This window comes from Scophthalmus maximus, chromosome 15, assembly GCF_022379125.1.
Source record: "Scophthalmus maximus strain ysfricsl-2021 chromosome 15, ASM2237912v1, whole genome shotgun sequence".
NCBI lineage: Eukaryota > Metazoa > Chordata > Actinopteri > Pleuronectiformes > Scophthalmidae > Scophthalmus > Scophthalmus maximus.
In genome coordinates, this window is record NC_061529.1 from 1,511,054 (window position 1) to 1,532,500 (window position 21,447).

The 21,447-nt window shown below is 46.8% G+C and overlaps 1 protein-coding gene across 8 annotated transcripts in view; it reads left to right on the forward strand.

Annotated features, from left to right (window-relative positions):
• kcnh5b (potassium voltage-gated channel, subfamily H (eag-related), member 5b) overlaps nucleotides 1-21,447 on the forward strand; it is a 94,579-nt gene that overhangs the window by 27,707 nt on the left and 45,425 nt on the right. For all 8 annotated transcript variants that reach the window (XM_047337723.1, XM_047337722.1, XM_047337726.1 and 5 more), the window contains 4 exons: nucleotides 3,744-3,859; nucleotides 5,655-6,047; nucleotides 12,118-12,275; nucleotides 13,473-13,744. In XM_047337723.1, coding sequence (XP_047193679.1) covers nucleotides 3,744-3,859; nucleotides 5,655-6,047; nucleotides 12,118-12,275; nucleotides 13,473-13,744 — 939 coding nt within the window. The remainder of the gene's footprint in view (nucleotides 1-3,743; nucleotides 3,860-5,654; nucleotides 6,048-12,117; nucleotides 12,276-13,472; nucleotides 13,745-21,447) is intronic.

The following is a 21,447-nucleotide window of genomic DNA, read 5'->3' on the forward strand; positions in this document are numbered from 1 at the left end:
ATCGCCTTGGCAACGAGGCTGCACTGTGCTGCTCGGGGGGACGTTCTGAGTGACGCGCTGCCGACACACTGACACTGTAACTGTACACTTCAGTGAGTTTCAGTACAGTACAGCTGGTCTGCGGGCTGCGGTTCAACTCGCTGGCTGGTTAGACGGGTCGGAGAGGCCGTTTGTGGGGTCGCAGAGATCCGTCGCCGCGGGCCCCCGGCAGCTACCGACTGTAACCTGCCCCTGGCTCCGCCTCCGGCTGCTCCGGCGGCTCGGCACGTCACACAGCGTCAGCGTCAGCAGGGTGGGGGACGAATCATGGTCCGCTAAAGATTCCCATCCTCCGCTTCAAATAACAAAAATAGATTTTAAAGGAGACACATTCTGCGTTTTTTTTAACTTTTTTCTCTCTTTCCTCTCTAAAAGGTCTGTAAAGTTAAAAAGTCGGCAGTAAAAAAGAAGCTCCTCTCCCTGACAGAAAACTCTGCTCCCGATGCTCCTGAACGCCTCGTCAGTTGTCCGGACGATGCTTCCATTTCACGGAAGTGCATAAAACCTCACAGGTGCTGTGGAATTAAATCAACCAAACGTCGTGACGACCACGACCTCTCCTCCCACACAGTCAGATCAGACGTTACACTTGGACGTTGTCGTGTCCCACGTGCGTCCGTCCCGCCACCGAAGGACAAGCCACCGTGAACGGCCTCCGTCGTGTGCTACAGTTCGATTGCGACTCTGAAGGCTGCGCATCGAAATCTCCTTCCGGAATTCGCTCCGGTGCTGCCGTGCACCGCTCCTGCTCCTCCTGTTATTTTTAGCTCAGGCCTTTTTGCTTTTGCTTCAGTCTGAGGAATCAAGCGGCGATGCATTCTTGAGCGGAAGTGCTGCAGGAGCTTTATTATTAACTGTGGGGAGAAAGATAAAAAACCCAACAGGCCTCGTATTCACTTGAGCGCCACCGAGACACATTCCTCCATCTCCACCTCATGATGAAAGTGTCCGTGGCTCTGAAAGAGACGGACACGTTGACTCGGCTTTCCATGCCAACGGTTTGCTGTTATTCTTGAAACACATTGTGCTTCTCTATAATGCATGCGTGCTGTGGAGTGAATTATGCAACCGGCCGGCGCTACTGTACAGTGCAGTATTGAAGAAGACCTAGTTGCTTAAGTAAAAGGAGTAATTACTGGAAGACGAGTCCACGAAGAGCCAAAGCCCCGCGGGCGAAACGTTAACATGACGTAGTTAAATTCCAAATTCGTTGGGGAAAAGAAATCTCTTGATTCATGTTTCCATCAATTCTGTTTTTATCAGCATCGCATTAGAAAATAGTTCAACTTTTTTGTGTCTGTAAACAATGTTAAACAAAATATCAGGCATAGCAGATCATTTTCATATACTTTAAAATGTGACTGGAGGGGTTCTTTAAGTATAAGCACATGGAAAATCACATAAAAGAAGCTGCTCTGCGGCGGAAGACGTCCAATAGGGGGAAGTGGAGCGACTGGGACTCAGAATAAACTCTGCACACACTGTGGTGTCTTCATCCGGCGGGGGCCCCGTGTGGTGTTGGTCTGCTTTCACACCACTGCACAGACGAGTGACGAGTTGAATTTGCCTCCATTCGAACGGAGAACGAACGAGGGAGGGCGAGTTTCACGCGGCCTGAGGCCTGAGGGGTTAAAAGCTATTTCAAAGTCCACGTTTTATTCGTAATGGTCCGGGTCGATGGGGATGTGTGACTGCTCTCTTTCTCTCTCTCTCTGTCTCTCTCTCTCTCTCTCTCTCTCTCTCCCTGTCTCTGTCTGTCTCTCTCTCTCTCTCTCTCTCCCTCTCTCTCTCTCTCTCTCTCTGTCTCTCTCTCTCTCTCTCTCTCTCCCTCTCTCTCTCTCTGTCTCTCTCTCCCTCTCTCTCTCTCTCTCTCTCTCTCTCTCTCTCTCTCTGTCTCTCTCTCCCTCTCTCCCTCTCTCTCTCTCTCTCTCTCTCTCTCTCTCTCTCTCTCTCTCTGTCTCTCTCCCTCTCACCCTGTCTCTCTCTCCCTGTCTCTCTCTCTCTCTCTCTCTCCCTCTCTCTCTCTCTGTCTCTCTCTCTCTCCCTCTCTCTCTCTCCCTGTCTCTCTCCCTGTCTCTCTCTCTGTCTCTCTCTCTCTCTCTGTCTCTCTCTCTCTCTCTCTCTGTCTCTCTCTCTGTCTCTCTCTCTCTCTCTCTGTCTCTCTCTCTCTCTCTCTCTGTCTCTCTCTCTCTCTCTCTCTCTCTCTCTCTCTCTCTCTCTCTCTCTCTCTCTCTCTCTCTCTCTCTCTCTCTCTCTCTGTGTGTGTGCTGCTCTCTGCCCTTTTCAAGCACATGATTTTTATTTATAGAGCAGGTCAGTCAGAGAGCACCCGTCCTGCGAAAAGTTGCGTTGGGTCGCATCCAGCGGCGGCGTGGTCGGCATGGTGACAGGAGAACGGCCACAACATGATTCTGAACGGGCTGATTTTTAATCAAAGTTCTGCCTGAAAAGCAGGAAATGTGTGATATGATATAATAAAACCTGGAACCAAAAATCAGGAACTGATAAGAGGAGGTAAAACTCCAACTTCCCAGAGCTTCCTGAGCATTCCCACTAAATATATATTTATTAATAGACCTGTAAAAATGAAATGGTTTAATTATTAAATGGTTTTGTGGCACGAATACTAGAGCATTTTTATTAATAAAATGCAATGACAATGCAAAGTTACAGCTACAGTGTGTAATATTTAGAAGAACCTATTCAGAGATTGAACATATTACAACATAAATACAGTTCCATGAGGTGGACCGACCTCCGTGAGAGTCTCCATGTTTCTACGTCGTGTTGAAAACAGTTGTTCAGCTAAACGGTCCAGAATACTTCGCGTTCACGTTGAAGTTTCAGACGCAGCTGGAAACAGGAAGTGGAATCAGCTGTGCGCCACTATAAGGTGTCCCCTGTCGGTCGCTCAGTTGGTTGCGGTTTGCGACAGTACCACTAGATGGAAAAGTACAAAAATTACACACTGGGGCTTTAACTGGCTGCAGTTTGTCATTTTGTTTTTGGTCCTTGTCTCCGACTGGTTCCAACACTTCATCAGACTTTAAATGAAGCCGTTACCCAACTGAACCAATGACTCAATATATCAAATTAATATGCAGGCGGTGAAAGCAGCAAACGCACTGAGACGTGGTTAAAAAAAGTAATATAGGTTGGAAACTCGAAAAACTACAGATGGTAGCGGTCCTCCCCTCAGCTCTCACATTTATTAGACAAACATATGGCAAAAATTGTTGTCGTTTTTTTTTTTTTTAGAGATTTCAATGATGTCGATCCCCTGAAGGAAAAACTCTCGCCTCCACGCCGAGGTCACAGCAGCCTGGACGAACCCTGCAGCTCGGCGGAGGTCCAGTCGTTGTGATCAAGGACGTCGGAGCTCGGCGGGTGTTCGCCACGCGAAGGGCCCGGGGCTCGTGCTGCGTTCACGTTATGTCAAAGAGAAGTGTGAATGTGATCTAGCAGCTGGGAGGAACTCACTTCCTGTCAGCCCTCTGGTGGCAGGTACAAGTGGAAGCTGTGGGAGTGTTCCGTGACTCCCGTGACTCTCTGTTGGAGTCGGGAACTTTGGCGCAACAGAATGTTACATTTTATTCGTGGTCCCCGAGTGTTTTCATCATCATCCTCCTCCTCCTCCAGTGTTCTCGAGGCTGTTTATCTTCTCACGACTGACTGTCGCTGAGTGATGTCTCTCGTCTTTGCAGGATGGACCAAGTTTGCGCGGCTGACGCGGGCACTCACCAACAACCGCAACACGCTGCAGCAGCTGGCGCCCATCGGCAAACACGAAGTCAGCCACAAACAGTCCAGACTGGCAGAGGTGAGCGCAGATGCACACGGACTCGCACGTGTCGAACGTGTACGTGAACCACGGTCATACTCTCACACTGTCCTTCACTCTTTCTGTTTGTGATAAACCAATGAATTTTCATCTTTTGTGTTACACCAAATGATTTTGTTTCACTTCACTTAAATAACTGCAATTACAGATTTGATTGAATAGTTTTTACAGATCAACCATTTCAATTTATTGAATTTCTGGAGAACGCTCCAAACAGAAGAAAAAAAACATGCTCAATCTTAACCTGATTAAACTAGAATGTCCTCCACCGAGGCCCAACAATCCCCGTGTGAAACATATTTAAATCCTCTAGATCTGGATTTTTATTTTTGGATCAGCACCAAATACATAAACTCATAGATATCAGTCCCCGTAAATATTTTTTTCCAACAAGATCCATGAATTATTCTCTGGGAGATGAGTGAAAATGAAAACAGCCCATCTCACAATGTTTAATTAAAAAAATTTTCGGATCCGCGCCAGAATGAAATGGCTTCTTTTGCCCATGTCTCGTCCTTCCATCATCATTCCATGTGGAAAGATGATCAGTAATTTTTAACCATAACCCTCCTGACAAACAAACCAACCAACCTTCGTCCTGCGTCGTTTGTGGGGCAGCGAGCACAATTCATTGCTCCCGCCCGGCCTCCAGGACGTTTTCGATAAATTGACATTGATTTCCTCAAACTCACTGGCCTTTTTTCCCTAAAGTGGCAGACTAGTTGTGTCTCGTCAGCGTTCTTCTTCTTCTCTGCCTCGGAGGAGCTTTCCTCGGGATCGGACGGACATTTCACTCGAGTCGCGGCCGATCGCAGTTGGAATGTGTACGTCCGGCTTTACCTCCTGTGAGGAGCGGCGATAATTAACAAGACGGCAACAGTCCCACAGCAGCTAACGGTCACTGACCGGTCACCTGGAAGGCAGAAGCACTTCAGGCTCACTTCCTTTCACGCTCGGCTCTTTACATTATTTCTGCACAAATAAACCTTTGTATAAAACATTAGCAGCCGCATTCATCAACGCAGCAGCGACATTACTGTACTTTCTCTCTCTCTCGTCTTCAATACGTCCATCCTGTCCAACACACACACACACACACACACACACACACACACTCTTTCTCATCCCGGCTTCCCCAGGATCTGCAGCGGTTTGTCACGGCGAGCGAAGCTTCCTCCTCTGCTCCGCGGACTGACTGCAGGTGTCATTAAAATTGCATGCTGGGTGGAGAGAGCGGCACCGTGGCCACTCTGAGTGATTGTGACCGCTGCTCGGAATTTGGAAAATGGATTTTGGGCGGTGAGGAAATGACGACTCGTGTCTTCTCTTTGCCGGAGCCCCCCCCCCCCCCCCCCCCCCCCCCCCCCCCCCCCCCCCCCCACCACCACCTGTTTTATTCATGAAGGCCTTGAGTGTGTATCGCCTTTAATCAGAATTTGTTTGAGTATCATCCCCCAGCTCATCACGGGGAATTGAGGGAGCAGTGTGCAGTCTTTAGCCAAAGTGTTGCTTCCTGGGTCAGTTTTAAAGGGGCCGGGGGAGGGGGCAGGATGAAATGGAAAACCCTGAAAAGACGGGGACACGAGAGGGGGCGGAGCAGAGAGAGGACGGGAGAAGACAGAGGGCAAAGAGAGAGGGAGTTGAAGACGAGAGGAAAGTAATGAATTAAGGAGGTAGGAGGGAATGAGATCTATGGAAGGGAGGGAGGAGGACAGGCTAGAGAAGTGTGTGCTTGGTAAAAGAAAACAAACTTCTCGCTCTATCCCATCTGCAGGTTTTGCAGCTCAACTCCGACATCCTCCCCCAGTACAAGCAGGAGGCCCCCAAGACGCCGCCGCACATCATCCTCCACTACTGCACCTTCAAGACCACGTGGGACTGGGTCATCCTCATCCTCACCTTCTACACGGCCATCATGGTGCCGTACAACGTCTCCTTCAAGACCAAGCAGAACAACATCGTGTGGCTGGTGCTGGACAGCGTGGTGGACGTCATCTTCCTGGTGGACATCGTCCTCAACTTCCACACCACCTTCGTGGGGCCCGGCGGCGAGGTCATCTCCGACCCCAAGCTCATCCGCATGAACTACCTGAAGACCTGGTTCGTCATCGACCTGCTGTCCTGCCTGCCCTACGACATCATCAACGCCTTTGAGAACGTGGATGAGGTACGGCTGCGGGGTTTTTTCGTGAAAATGCTCGAGGGGCAATGAGTAGGTTTTGAAAAACATACGGAGAATTGTCAAGGATGAAACGAACTGTTGAGGGTTTAAACCTCCAATCTGAGTCAGAGCTGTAGGAGAGACTGCAGCAGTGACGTGTGTAGTCATTGGTTCGTTGTTTGGTTCAGGCTGAAACATCTGGCCACTTACGTGTTGCCATAAAATCTTCGGGTCAGTCTTGGTCGCAAGATGTCACATGAACTCCGAAAATTGCGTACGGAAATGCTCCCGAGCTTTGACCTTCAAATATGACGATCGGAACATTCCAGTGTAGAGTTTTTGTTTTGTCTTCAACTCGTCCACTCGCATCGCTGCCAATTCTCACATGGGCTCCGTCTTTGGAGATTTGACTCAGGGGAGCTAGCAGACAAAGTTCAGACAACGTCCGGCCTTCAGTTCATGGATGGAAGGTCTCATGTTGGGGCCACTGTCGTATGGATTGCGATGAATCTCGGTACGGACGGTTAACGATCCTCTCAAGATGAATTCTAACAACCTTTAATCTTTTACCGAGTGTCAAGGAGCTCTGGTTGGGGCTGAGAGATCGCCACGTGATCTTTTGTACAGTGGCTTCGTGTTTCCGTTTCAGAGATTCTGAAAGAGATTGATATTCTGGGTGAGATAAAGGATCTTAGTTTGTGAACGTGGAGAGAACTTTCCAGTCGTCTGCTACAATAGCCCGAAATTCATTATGGAAATAGAGAAGAAGATCCGTCCCCGACGTCTCTGCGGACACGTGGACGTATTTAAATCTGCAGATTTCATTTAGAGAGTATAACGAAGGGGGAGATTGAGTTTTTTCAATTTGCCATTGTGAGTTAAAAGGAGCCTCTTCAGGCCCGAAGAACAAAAGCCGATATTGATGGTTTCTGATCTGGGAGATGGAAGAATGGTTCATCAGCTGTTTGGCTGCAGGAACGATTTGGACACTGAAAGAGAAACAATGTCGCTGTGGGTTTTTATTTCTAAACTTCGTCTACGTCTAATTAGTTGGAGAAAAGACTTCTGTTGGATAAATCTGCCTTCTTTGGATTCTGAACCTCTTCCTTTTGATTTCTGCTTCTGATTTTTTCCCCCCGTAATGGGATCAGGTCCGCCCGGAGTATTTGTTCACGGCTGTTTACGCTCGTCAGATATCGAGGAGTTACATCCTCAGTCTGAGTGGAAGGAGCCTTCTACGGAAAAAAAAAAGAAAAGAACTTGCGATACTTATTTACATCCACTGATGTCGTGCTCGGCCATTTCTCAGGTTCCTTTTTTGTTTGTTTGAGGGTTTAATCTTTTTGTGAGTGGGTGTTTCTTCGTAGGAAAAACACACAATCCACAAATACATCCATTGGTGTGTGTGTGTGTGTGTGTGTGTGTGTGTGTGTGTGTGTGTGTGTGTGTGTGTGTGTGTGTGTGTGTGTGTGTGTGTGTGTGTGTGTGTGTGTGTGTGTGTGTGTGTGTGTGTGTGTGTGTGTGTGTGTGTGTGTGTGTGTGTGTGTGTGTGTGTGTGTCAGCCAAGTGGGGGTTTAATCACACCGGTTTTATTATTATAATAATAATAAACTACAGCCGCGCAAAGACCTGTGTTTAAGCTGCCAGCAGCTGAATTTTCCAACATCTTTAACTTTTCATGCCAAAAAACCCCAAACCAGATCCCACACCTCCCTCAGCACTTTGCTCTGATCACCACCAACACACAACACACACGGAGAAAAAACCCTGATGTTTTAAAAATAATTCTGGCAGCTCGTATTAAATTCACGACCAAAATAACATGTCCGTTTCCTGATCATGTTATTTTACTTGTTGAAATCGGATTTTATAACGTGTGGGATTATTCTACGTATGACCAGTGAAATATTAGTTTTGTGGCTGCATGTGTGAACATCTGCTGGTGTTCCATGAGGGAAAAGGTCACAGTTATGATTTTGTGTTTTCACCCTCGTCCGTCCGTCCGTTTTTTGTTCGTCAAGGAAAATTACGCGAAATCCTCACAACAGATTTCCAGACAAAAGGGGCGGAGCCGGGGATTTTTACATCACTTTCTTTAACATTGTGAGATTTAAAACAATCTTGGGCCTGAGTGGAGGTTGGAGCGCTCCTCAGTGACGTTCCATGTCGTAATAACCTGAACACCCTCCGGTACCTGGAGCACGGATTCAGAACAGCAGTTGAACGGCTCCCAGTCCGTTCGTAACGTGTTTAACGCTCTGATATGAGTCTAAACTGAACCATAAGACAGTCGGAGGTAAATGTTTCCACATGGCCTCCCGCTGGCTGGAGTTTTTTTGCCGTCGCTTGTCTCTTCAAGCCGAGAGGACAATCGATGGCCACGTGAAGAGGAGGTCTCTCTTCAGCCCCTTCGCTAAATTGACGTTTGTGTTGCCGCTCGGTCAGAATTAGCAGGTTGGAGACGTGGATGGATGCTGCCGGGGAGCGAGTGGGCGACTTTAAAAGGAACCAGCAGAGATTATTATGGGCTGTTTGCAGACTGAATTCCCCCGGTGCCGTGTCTGATGGCTGAAAGCAGGAAGGAAGTATTTTTAGTTGTTTTCTTTTAATGCAGCTTTCAAGACCGTGCCGAGCCGTGCCAGGCTGAACACACACACACACACACACACACACACACACACACACACACACACACACACACACACACACACACACACACACACACTATGAGGACTTGTGAGGACCAAGTCTGAACATATGATCTATCATTCATACAATCTGTGACTTGTTCATCATGACTCAGTAAATGTTCTGGACTTTCACAATGACATGAAAACTCGTTCCTCGTGAGCTCGACATCTTTTTTTTTTATGTGAAGTCAACATTTTGGATTTGTAAGTAAAAACAAATTCAATATATATAAGGTTGATATTAAGCTGCTGTCGCACGTAAAATGACTGATTCAGGACACACAGTTATGTCATAACATAAAAATAAACATCCACCCACATGGTGATTTTATGTCATTTAACATTTAGACGCCCCGTCGATATGATCAAGAATGAAATGCTCCAAAAAAACAGAAAATAGTTCACGTTGACGCGATAATTCATCTGCTAGTTATGATGGATGGACATTAAATACCCTTTTATTTACTACAAGTTGTATATTAGGAGTTTGTAAACTGCAACGGGACTGGTTGGCGAAGTCGTTCAACCACAGTTTGTCAAAAGAATTAGTTAATATTTAATTTTTCTAGTTTATTCGTCCAAGACAAATGAACAGAAAAATGAAATGTAAATGGGACAGAGTTGTTCGAGAGCAGATGTTAAGAAGTAGAGCAAAACATTTGACATCAAATTTAATTTACAACTTAATAAATAGTAAGTTCATCCACTAACAATTCAAAGAGAAAATGGAGATGAACACAAAAGCTTTTTAACTTCATTAAATATCTGTTAGTTTTCTGTTTTGTCGCTGGCGTTCAGTCGCGTTGGCTTCCCACTTTACAACACGTGCATGTACATTTGTTCACACTGGGACGGAGGCACAATCCCAGTCTCTTCATAATGAGCGATAAGACTCTAAGCTCCCAGTGAATCACTTACACGTTCCAGTAAAACGAGCTCTAATTAAAGCGGCACAAAGGAAATAAATCCCTCTGGTGTGTCGTCGTCGTATGAAACAGTCACATTGTTCATGTTCATTAAAGGAACTAAAGTATGTCCCACCACAACACACACACACACATCCTAACACGTATTAATGAATCCAAACATGTCGCGAGCTACAAAGTAACACAACACGATGAAAAAGCTTGATAGAGCCTTGAATTGTCTTTTTGCATATTCCGGTTATGATCCAACCTTTTGAAGCTGAAACATTGTCCAGCGGAGGAGGACGCGTGATGGGATTTAATGATTTCAATACAACGTCGTCACGCTGTTCATCTTTATTCTCATGCCGCTGCCACGACCTCGGACCTCAGCGGCTCAGTCGGTTCAGTAAAATGTGTCCGAACCGAAAGAAAATATGATCATAATGAACTGCGAAAGCAGCAAGTTGTATAAAAACTAAAGGAGTATGGATTTTTCTTTTTCTCTCTGATCCTGGTGACATTTTGGGAGTCGCAGTTTTTTTGGGGGGGATATTTCAGGGAGAGCAACACCTACGCTCACTGAAGAGATGTCGTACAGGTCAGCAGGAAAAAAAACAAAAGACGATGTATCGTTCTCACGAGGAGTCGTGCTGATGCTCCCCAACACTTCCTGGGGGTGGTGTGAGGGAGTCGGGGCGAGTGTGTGCGCCTGCTTTGAGGCGGGGGGGGGGGGGGACGTCCCGCAGCTCCTGAAGCCCCCTGCTGTCACGCAGGAGGCCGGCGGCGCCGGTGGCAGCTCACAGCGCGCGTCACCAACAGGGTTCTAATCCAGGCTGACCTTTTCGATGTGCCGTGCGTGATGTCGCCACCGCCAAGCTGACAGAGCCGGGAGGAAGCTGGGCGGCGTGCGAGTCGGGGGTGGGACATTAACACTCTGCATGTCGTAGAGGAAGATGGATGAAGGGATGGATGAGAAGGAAAGTGACGGAGACGGTTGGAAAAGATGTGGAGGGAAGTGAGAAATATTTAACAATTATGCAAGAGGCCTAATGAGAGGTTCAGATTTCCTCAGTGTCTCTTTGTCACCAGGAAATCACGTAGGCAGCCGCGCGTTTCTCCGTCTGCGGCGCGACGTCCCCCGTGGGTTTGCGAGCGGCCATTTTGAAGCCTGGAGTTTCACATTGTGACCAGCGCCATGTTTGTTTTGTTTGTTTGCAACCACACGTAGAATTGTGAGAAGTCATTTTCTCAGACTTCTATAGAAACAACCAGTGGAGTCGCCCTCTGCTGGTCAGTACAGAGAATACAGGAGTTTCCATAATCCATCACTCATGTTGATGACGGACCTCCTGTTCCTAGACACCCGTCACACGTTGATCAGTAATCATGTCCTGTATGTGCCGTGATAGGATGTACGTACGTTACCGACAGTATCTCAAAGTTTCTCATTCTCATTTCGACACTGCGATGCGTTCGAGTCGTCTCGTGCAGATGGTAAATACGAGCGCCGGGGGGCGAAGGAGCCGCTCACCCAGTCGACTGGTCGCAGGCGTGAGGAGAGGACGACGAGCAGAAATATGAGATCTCACACAAATCAAACTACAAGTGTCGTGACGGCTGCGAAGCTGCGATGAAAATATTGAATTAACTCTGAAAACAAACCCCCAAAAAACTGGACTGTATCAGTCGATGGAATAATACACATGAATAAATCCTTTTTTTATTTTGCCAATGCAGCACAAAGCCGTGGGAAGAGACGTTTTTCACAGCAAACAACTTGACACGATAAATCAGGAAGCACACGTTTAATTAATAACCGGTATTGTGGCTGAATCCAATTTTTATAATTCCGCTTTCAGAAGCCCTGGTGTTATTTATCAGATCACCGTCATGACTCCACTGGTGACGCCACAGTCCCTCGTGAGCTGTTGGTCGACAAGTCAAAGTTTCCAGTTGCTACTTTCGGCACCATGTTGCTTTTATGTGTGTGTGTGTGGCCATAAAAATAATGTGTCTTATTCAGTTTTGTTTGGTTAGACGGCCTCTTGCCGATGTACTTCTGTCCGTCACGTCGCCCACAGCTGCGTCGTACAACCGCAGGATCAACGGTTTACAAACGGAGCGCGGTGGAAACTGTGTCCACGAAATCTCCCAGCGTAGAAGACGAACTGTTGACTCGTGGTTCCTCGCATCACGCGACCTTTCATGGTAGAAATGTTGCAGTTGCATTCACACTTTGTTCTACAAAGTAGTGTCCGAAAAATATGTTTATGTTTTTTTTCATATATTTAAACTGTATAGGAACTGTATCCCCACCGGGGAACACACCGTTTGACATCATACCTGTACTCACTCTCTTTCTTCTCCTCCCCTCCCTTCATCCGTCCTTGACCTTTTCTCACCTCCTCGTTTCCTTCCCCCCCCCCCCCCCCCCCTCCTCCTCCTCCTCCTCCTCCTCCTCTCCATCCGGCGCCTCAGGGCATCAGCAGTCTGTTCAGCTCTCTGAAGGTGATCCGCCTGCTGCGTCTGGGCCGCGTGGCCCGGAAGCTGGACCACTACCTGGAGTACGGCGCCGCCGTCCTGGTGCTGCTGGTCTGCGTGTTCGGCCTCGTCGCCCACTGGCTCGCCTGCATCTGGTAAACACTTTGCTTTCATGGCCTTTACAGTCAGGGAGCGTTTTATGTTCAGTTGCGCTCACAGGCTCCTCCCGCCGGCTGCTGGGAGTTTACGCGCCTTCCTAACCGTTCCTAATTGGGTGTGTATGCTGAACGCTGCCGCCCGCCCGCCCGTACGCCACAAAGCATCTGCTGCTCCTCATGCCGGCTGCAAGCTCTGTTTAGTTTCCTCCGAGTCAAACAACATTGGATACTCTGCTAATTCATTTATACCCTATAGAGAAAAAGAAAAGGAAGACAAATTATTTCTCTAAGAGCTTCCGCCGTCCCAGAGCTCAGAATCCCCCGAATCGTTCCTTTAATTGCTTAAAACTCGCCGACATTAAACACAACTGTGATACTTTCTTCTCTTAACGCTCTGGTTTTTACGCCTCCAGGACATTATTGAAGGATTAAGGCTTTTGAGGAGGTTTTTTTTTAATATTTACGTGCGTTTCTGGTAAAAAGTTGGAACTTTGGAACTAAAAAAAAATTGATATTGATGGTGTAAGGTAGAAGATGGTAAAAAATACTGTTAGATATGTGTTTAGAACAGGATGTCACTGACTCACCTGGTATACCGCTGTGGGTTACACCTCTGACTTTGGTACAGAAAGACAGGGTTCGATTCCCAGTGTGGGCCCTTAATGCTGCTTACCGCTGATGTGTCAAAAATGTATGATTATGAGTGAGGAAAATGAATATAATGTAACTTATATAGACAAAATATTTGTCATAAGGTATTTAATGACAGAGCTGCAATGGTAAATAGATTAATTGATCAGTATTCGACTACTAAATTAATCGGCATCTATTTTGATAATCGATTAATCGGTTCAAGTAGTTTTATGGGGGAAAAGTCATAATTCTCTGATTTCAGCTTCTTAAATGTGAATATGATCTGGTTTCTTTGCTCCTCTATGACAGTAATCTGAATATCTTTGGTGTGTGGACAAAACCAACATTTTTCACCATTTTATGAACCAAACAACTATGACAACAATGAATCGATAATGAAAATAATCGTTAAATGCACCTCTACTTTATGATTACAAAGAGCTAAAGTCAAAAATAAAAAGAAGATTTGATAAGACAATAACTGGGGCAACAGTGGAAAGTGCTCAGTCACTCCAACAGGACGTGAAACGCAGTCACGTAGAACTCTCCGCCCCTCCGCAGGTACAGCATCGGCGACTACGAGGTCATCGACGAGGCCACCAACACCATCAAGACGGACAGCTGGCTCTACCAGCTGGCCATCAACATCGGCTCGCCGTACCGCTACAACGCCAGCGGCTCGGGCCAGTGGGAGGGCGGCCCGGGCAAGGACTCGCTGTACATCACCTCGCTGTACTTCACCATGACCAGCCTGACGACCATCGGCTTCGGGAACATCGCCCCCACCACGGACGGGGAGAAGATCTTCTCCGTGGCCATGATGATGGTGGGATGTGAGTAACGAGGGAAGACACGCCGGCGGGCGGAATGTTGATGTGGTTGTCGGAGAGTGACGCGGCACGCGGACGCTGAGGCAGCTGCTCCGAGCAAACGCTGCTGGTCGAGTTTTGTTCATTGACCGTCGAAGTGTTGAAGTGTTGCTGGGTGTCGGTACTTTTTGGGACAATTGTTGCTGTTTGAGTTCCGTAAGCCTTAAGATGGCGACGTGGGTTTGTTGGGTCAGACGTCTGAGCGAGGTACTGGCGGCTGACGAGATACAGCATGTTCATGACCTAAAGAGGATCACTAATGATGGTGCCCAGTCTGCAGCAGACCTGCAGTTCTCTGGCAGTTCGGTCCAGATAATGTGGACCATGGAATCTGAACGCTGCCCTCGGCCTCGTCACGATAACTACTTTTTGTGGCACGATTTATTGTCCCAGAAAATTAGGGCGATAAACGATATTGTCGTCACATTATTACCATTTTGTGACACTGAATCATGTGAGCGTGCTTGTTGCGTGTGCGAGTCCTGCACGACTTGTGTTGCTGCTGAGAGAAATGTTATCCAGAGTTTAGACCTGTGTTTTAGGCCTCAGACAAAACAAAGCAATTTGAAAACACGGTGCCTTTTAGAAAAAATATTAAGAAATCCATATTTTCTGACATTTTACGGACCCAAACCCGTGATTTATTAATCACACGACGAGAACAGATGAGCGGACAGAAGCAGAGGAACTTTGCTGGACTGTTGTTGACGTTCATTCTTATGTCCACCAGTCACTGTGCTCAAAGACAAACCCTGCAGATTTGCATCACGGTGTCGCCGTCGGGTCGACACGTCAACTTTTGAAAAATATGATCTCACGTAGATCCAAGTGTGTCACACTCCACAATACTGTCCGTGTCAGACGAAGGTCCTCAGGATGCAGATTTCGTTGCAAACCAATCACATGGAGCGGGGATCGAACTGTAGACCTTGTGGTTAGTGGACGACCCGCTCCACTGTCGAAAATCAAATCTGTTTTGTGTGTTGTTTTGTTTCATCTTGTACTTTTACTCATTATTTTTTCAGCCGTTTCTAATCACTCCTCCTTCTCCTGCAAATCACCATCGCTCTGAGCTCTAATATTGACAACTTGTTAATCAATTAGTCCCCCCCCCCCCCACACACACACACACTCCTGCTGAGTCACCAACAGTAAACTGTGAGTCTGTTTCTTAATTGAAATCTATTTTTATAATCACTGCGGTCGGAGTTATTAAAGCGATGAGGAATGTTGTCAAGGCGTTTTTTATATTTTTCTTCTTTCTGAACAACGTTGGAGGCTGCACACGGATCCGCGCAGCGGGAAACCCCCCCAACGCCGGCGAGTCACGCCGCAGATAACTGAGCACGATAATAGAAAGCAGCATGTGACACACGTGATTAATGGCGAACTGTACTCCCCGCGGTTTTACTCTGAGTAATCATCCGCACGTTAAGGCAGCGATGAGTTATTAACGGTTAACAGCGAGCGGGGGTAGATCTTGGATTTGACTCATCTTCACAGAAACTCCAAGGAAAATCCTTAAAACATTGTTGTTGTTTTTTTAAGAGGAAGAGATGTAACATAATCAGGTTTTATTACGTTGTTTTGTTTTTTCTCCCCACAGTATTTGTTCCTTTACGACTTTCTGCTTCAGTTTATCTTTTATAAATTCTTTCACATCATCCGTCTTCCACCAGCGCTTCCTCCCCACACGCATCCAGCGCCACATATTAAAGCCACAGTGTGTAATATTTAGAAGAACTTATTCACAGAAATACATTGTCCATAACTCTGTGTTCATACATGGGTTAAATATAATTCCATGAGGTGGACCGACCTCCGTGTGAGTCTCCATGTTTCTACGTCGTGTTGAATACAGTCGTTGAACTAAACGGTTCAGAATACGTCGCGTTCACGTTGAATTTTCAGACGCTGATGGAAACAGGAGATGGAATCAGCGGTGCGACACCATGAAGTGTCCCCTGTCGGTCGCTCGGTCGGTTGCAGTTTGTAACTTTACCACCAGATGCCGCCAGGAAATTACAAAAATTGCACACTGGAGCTTTAATCACTTGTCGTGAGTGTTGCATGAACCGTCTCTGACGTCGTTGTGATGAAGTGAAAGGTCTTAGCGTGTGTGGATGATATGATGGAGCTGAAGCTGCAGATGATATCGGTGCTCATCTGGTGTCGGGGACTGTTGAGATGTCGTCAAGCAGCTACCGGTGGTAAAAGACGGAGATAAATATCTCTAATCTGTAGCTTTTAAAAGTTACTCTGGACCGTGTGTTTGTCTTTTTGGCGTTGCTGCTTCTTCTGTGCCGGCCTGACGCAGCTTGTGTAACAATGTCTATATCCTGAAGGGGAAAATGCTTTCAGTGCATCAATTATTAAAGTGTATGCACACACTCGGACAGAACCGATTCTTAACGTTGGAAACTTATTTTTATTCTGCTCTGCCGTCCCCCGAGAGACTTTGACTGAAGATGGGCAAACGGAACATTAGTGTTTATCTGTTGGTATTAGGATTAAAGGAATAAACCTCCCGTGACCTTATTACAGGCCCGAAAAAATGTGCAGTTGTGTTCAAGCGTACCTGAACCTGGAACCTGGTACGTGTCTTGTCGTCTTTCTTCTTCCTAGAAGCTTCTCGCCTCCGCCTGCCGTGAACCTTCTGCACATGATTTGCTTCAGCAGTCGCGAGGAGCACGTCGCTTTATCACAACATGCAAATACGATGTGAACACGTGAGCCATGTTAGATCTGTTGTTTTCATCTCTGAGGCCGCGGGAATCACCAGCGTCTCGTCAGTCAGGAAGCCTCATCAGTGTCTGCACGTCCGATGATTCGTTCGCGAAAGCTTAACTTAGAGATAATACAACTCGACCATATTGAGTATGTTTCTCTCTTTCTTTTTATCAGTGCCGCAGAACTTTCTTCTTTCTCTGACCGTCTGATTGGCCAGTTCTCCAAAACAGGCACAAGCGTAAACTACACAACTCGAGTCCAGAAGCGGAAGGCGAGTCACCGACCGGTGTGTTATTTTAAGTGTTGCAGCGTTTTTTTCTTCTTCATATCTTTCCTTAAGGTGTTTGGCAGGATACACCAATGTTCCTCCTCCAACCTCCAAATCAATGCTCCGTTTGCTGGATCTCCAGGCGATCCTGCCTGTGGACGGATTTGTTCCGATTTGGCCGTTTTAAAAACAACATGAAGCCTTTTTTATTATTATTCAGTTTTCTCGGGTCACAGCAGGCTTTTTCAAATGGCTGAATCTCCTTTGTGGAACAACAGCGTTTTCGTGATTGTTGTCTCGGTCCAATCTGTCCCTGCCCCGGAGTTGGAGCTGTCAGGGAGCCTCCCTGGGCGTCGCTGCATATTGTTTGTTTCTGGCAAACCGGACAATGGACCGGCCTCAGCTGCGTAGTAAACAGGACGCGCCAGACGCTCCTCGTGTCCGTCGTGTCTGCTCTGTAACTGATAGTCTCTCCTCGGCGCGGCCGAGACCAGCGCACGTCCTGTGTGGGCAGTGTCCCGATCTCAGCCAGTGAGAAGCGATGGTGAGACGCGCAGAGACGGGGTCCATTCGTTTGGTTCTCTGCATCACATAGATCAGACCGGGAACACGGCACAGTAGGGAGGCCGCAGAGGGAATGAACAGATCATCACACTTTCAGATGGGTCAGGAAAAGAATTGATCTTTTCCCCAAGCCACGAATGAGACCAAACTGCCAGGTTGAGAAAACCTGCTTCGTCTTTACTGATTTTCAGTCTGTTGTGTAAATACAAGCAAAGTCCTGATTAAAGACGTATTAATGTTGCGTTACAACGTACAAATACAATGTCGAGGCAAAGACGTCTCCCGACACGAACTTCGCGACTACTCGCACATATCTCTGCTGCTGCGTGGATTCTGGGCCTTTTTTTAACCACTGTGGTTCATTTAAAATATTAAATGTCGGGTTATTGTTTCCTTCTCATAAATCAAGTCTGTAATTATAAAAGTTAGTAAGTTATTAATGAGGCGATGGCGATCCATATGATGCTGCAGGAGGAAAAACTCCAGCTGGAGAAATAATAGCCGACCAAAGCATGTTCTTCCATAAAGTATTTATCAACCATTAACAAATCCCTTTGATACGGATCTCTAGAACTGTCAGGTAGAAGAAAAAAACTCATCTGCTCAGCTTTGGTTGATGGACGTCGGGGTTTGCGGAGCTGTTTATAGACGAAGACAGGAGACGAGATGAAACCTTAACCTTCAGGGGAAGGGTAGAGGCCTTTGTTCAGTCTGTCATTCAGTGTGAACGCTGCCAGGACCTGTCAGTCTCAGCAGATCAGTGATTGATTGATTGATTGATCGGGAAGGAGACTTTTACAGTGGCTTTGCATTAAATTACTCTGGAAAGTCTGGAAACCAGACGAATTTACTTCAACGGTTCTCAAAAGATTCTCGAAAGATTTCGAACATCCACGATTCCTGTTTGTAAACAGATACTTGCCCTGAATCTTCTTGAGGTTTCCATGGAAACGTAGACGGAGATGAAGTGAAGGAAAGTGAAAGATGAAGGCAAAGAGGGCGAACAATCTAAAATTAAACGAAGGCGACGCTCGGGTCAAATGGCGGACGTCAGGTCTTCTGTCCGTTTCGACTCCTCTCCGACCCAACGCCCTTCCTTCCGTTCAGAGTTAATCCCACTCGACAAACGCTCCCTGTTGGCGACAGGAGGCCGAGCGCGACACAGATGTCTCGTCTTGAGGGGGAAATGGCAAACAACGGCTCAGTCCTTGGCGCGTCCTGATTGGCCCTGTGGGGTCGATTGTAGTGAAGCGCCGACGCGCCAAGTTTGGAGGCGGTTGGATCTGTCGGTGCTGAATGGAGCCGGGTGCGAGTTCATCAGTCGAAGCTTCTGATCCGTGGACAAAGCAGCAGAGACGTCGTCGCGAGAAAGGTCTGCCGACTGACGTCCTCTGATTCTTTTTTAGATCTCCATCCAGGCGATTATATTCCTGTCACCAGAGCCTGATGCTAACGATCGATGAGTTCACAGCAGCTGCGGAACGGTAACCTACCAGATGAACTTTTCCACTTTTACGTTTCTTGAAAATGCCTCAGTCCTTCATAGTACACATAAATAAACATGCGTGATCTAACCTCAGCCCCCGTGAGCCGGATGCTCGCAGCCAGGCCAGAGGTTCTCTCGACAGATCCCTGCTCTGCTTATGGTCCAGGTTATTTCTGGTGAACACACTCACAGAGACAGAAGCTGAAGCAGCTCCACGTCAACTTCTTCTGCATTTGTGTTTCCTTCCCGTCGCTGCGTCTGCCGTTGACGTTCTTGTTTTCAACCCATTAATTAGAAAAGAACAACACCTCCATTTTGTGACGTGACGGTATCAACGTGAAACGTCTTAGTAGTGAATTCTGGGTGATTGGCCCCAAAAAATATAACTGAAAATGTTTTTTTTAAAACCATAATCAATCATAACCATGATCAATATATACATAATTTAGAGCTCAGACCAAGTGACAAACCACGGTGACGTCACCCGTTGGTTTTGAAGCCTCGAGTTTAGGGTTAGGGGTTTTTGACCAGCGCCATGTTTAGGTTTTTTTTGCCACCACAGGTAGAATCGGGGGTGTGGCCTGACTGAGAGCTCATCCACCTACACCCGCAACCATGCACCGATTGGACGCTACCAGCCGTCCCTCCGATTGAACCATAACTTCCTCAGGAAAACGTTTACTGACGTTATAGATCAAGTGAATAGTAGAGTCATGTTCTCATAGAGTCGCCCTCTGCTGGTGATTCCAGAGAATACAGGCTTCACACACTAGACCCCGGTGACTTTGGAGACTGGGACAAAATGTAACGTTTGGACAACTCGGGCGACACAGGTAGAAAGTCAGAGTCGGAGAAACAGACCGGTAGAAAGAAAGACGGAGCCATCTGACTCCCCAGTTTGTCCCTCGGTCCGTCTGTCTGCTCGTAGTCCTCTCAGCACGGCAGTCGGCCCGTCAGTCTGCTTGTCCGTAGTCGTCTCCAACAATCGACCCGCTCTGAGCCAGAGCACTGTATGTTCACGGACGTCTGACTGACTCTTCTGATCTGTGCTGCTCCGCCCACCCCCCTCCTCTACCAGCTGTCCTCCCACATGCCTCCACACCCCGTTTGTCTCGAGACTCTTCGGGATCAATGGGTCACTTGTACCGTGTCCGTCAGCCGACGACCAACCTGTTGGAAAACACGTGACCGCGATCGACTCGACGTCTCATGAACACACAAAAACCTTTGCACATATACTGTAGCAAATGTATAGAGCCATGTAAACCATTAAAAGGTCGATTAGCATAATAGACCATGAATGATTCGCACCAGGTCTTTTCATTAGATGTAATTAAATTATAGCATTAGCAAGTTGCAGCGGGTTGTTTGTCATGCAAGTGTCACGCAGGCCGACCTCGGCACGCGTCATCTCACCCTGCATGAGTTTATGAAATAACTTTTAGGGTTTGGTTTTCCTCTCGTACAGAAAGAGAAGGTAATATTAAAATCATAACTCAAATGACAACACCTATAGATGACAAACACAGTTCTCTACCTCAGCTCCCCCGTGTTCTTTGAATAGTTTGCCAAATGAAACGTCTTTAAACATTCCGTAGAGCTACTTTGTGTCAAATTACCCAAAATGATTTTATCACTAAGTATTACTGAACAAAAGATTGTGCATTTTACCAAAGGAACGACACAAAAACAATTAGATTTTTCTCTTCTTCCACGTCAGCGCGATTACTGTGTCGACATTAAGTACATTGACTCATAAAAATACATATTTCTTGTTCCTGCACATTCTTCAATACTCCAGTTACAGGACGTGAAGTGTCTATAAAACATTCATAGAGCGTCGGAAGCGATTTAATGTGAAGGGACACTGTGATGCTGTGAAGTCACCGACACAAACGCCAAAGGCACATGGAAGCACTTGTTCTGCATGATGCTCATGCAGCACTGCAGCACCGTACTGTACCGTACTGTACAATGCATTGATACGCCAGGTGGATCACTGCATCTCTTCTGCATTAACGCTGCTAAATATTCAACCCTGGGCCTCTTGTTTTCACCTGCAGCAGCTCACAGAGCCGTTAGTCATTTCGTTGTTACTGGTAGTTGGAAGAAAAAACACCGACCCTGCTCTTTTTCCACTTCTTGTCTTTTAACTTTACGCATGAATATACTGCCAGGGATCAAACAGAGGGGAACTTAATTACAGTTTTTTCAAAATACTTCAGACTATCTTTAGGTCTGGTTTGTGGCGGACGGGCGGACGTCACATTATTAACCTGCTAAAGGTCCGATCCAACAGAGGAGCCGCTCGTTTGGCCTGAAAATGAGAATGAGGCAAATGCTTCTTATGTTTATCTTTATTTATCATTTTCACAAATAATACAAAATCAAATCAAAGGACCTTTGCATCAACAGTGCTGTGTCATCCAGCAGATAAAAAGAATTCCTTCCAATTTAACAAGATCAGGCGTCTGGCTACTAACGAAGCGAAAGCCACGACATTCGACTGTTTCCGTCTCCTCCAACAAAACCAAAGATTGTCAAATGCTAGTTCTTTTTCAGTACCTAGTTTGGCAATGTATGCATCTTTAATTGTCATGCGTTGACCGTGACCATTGG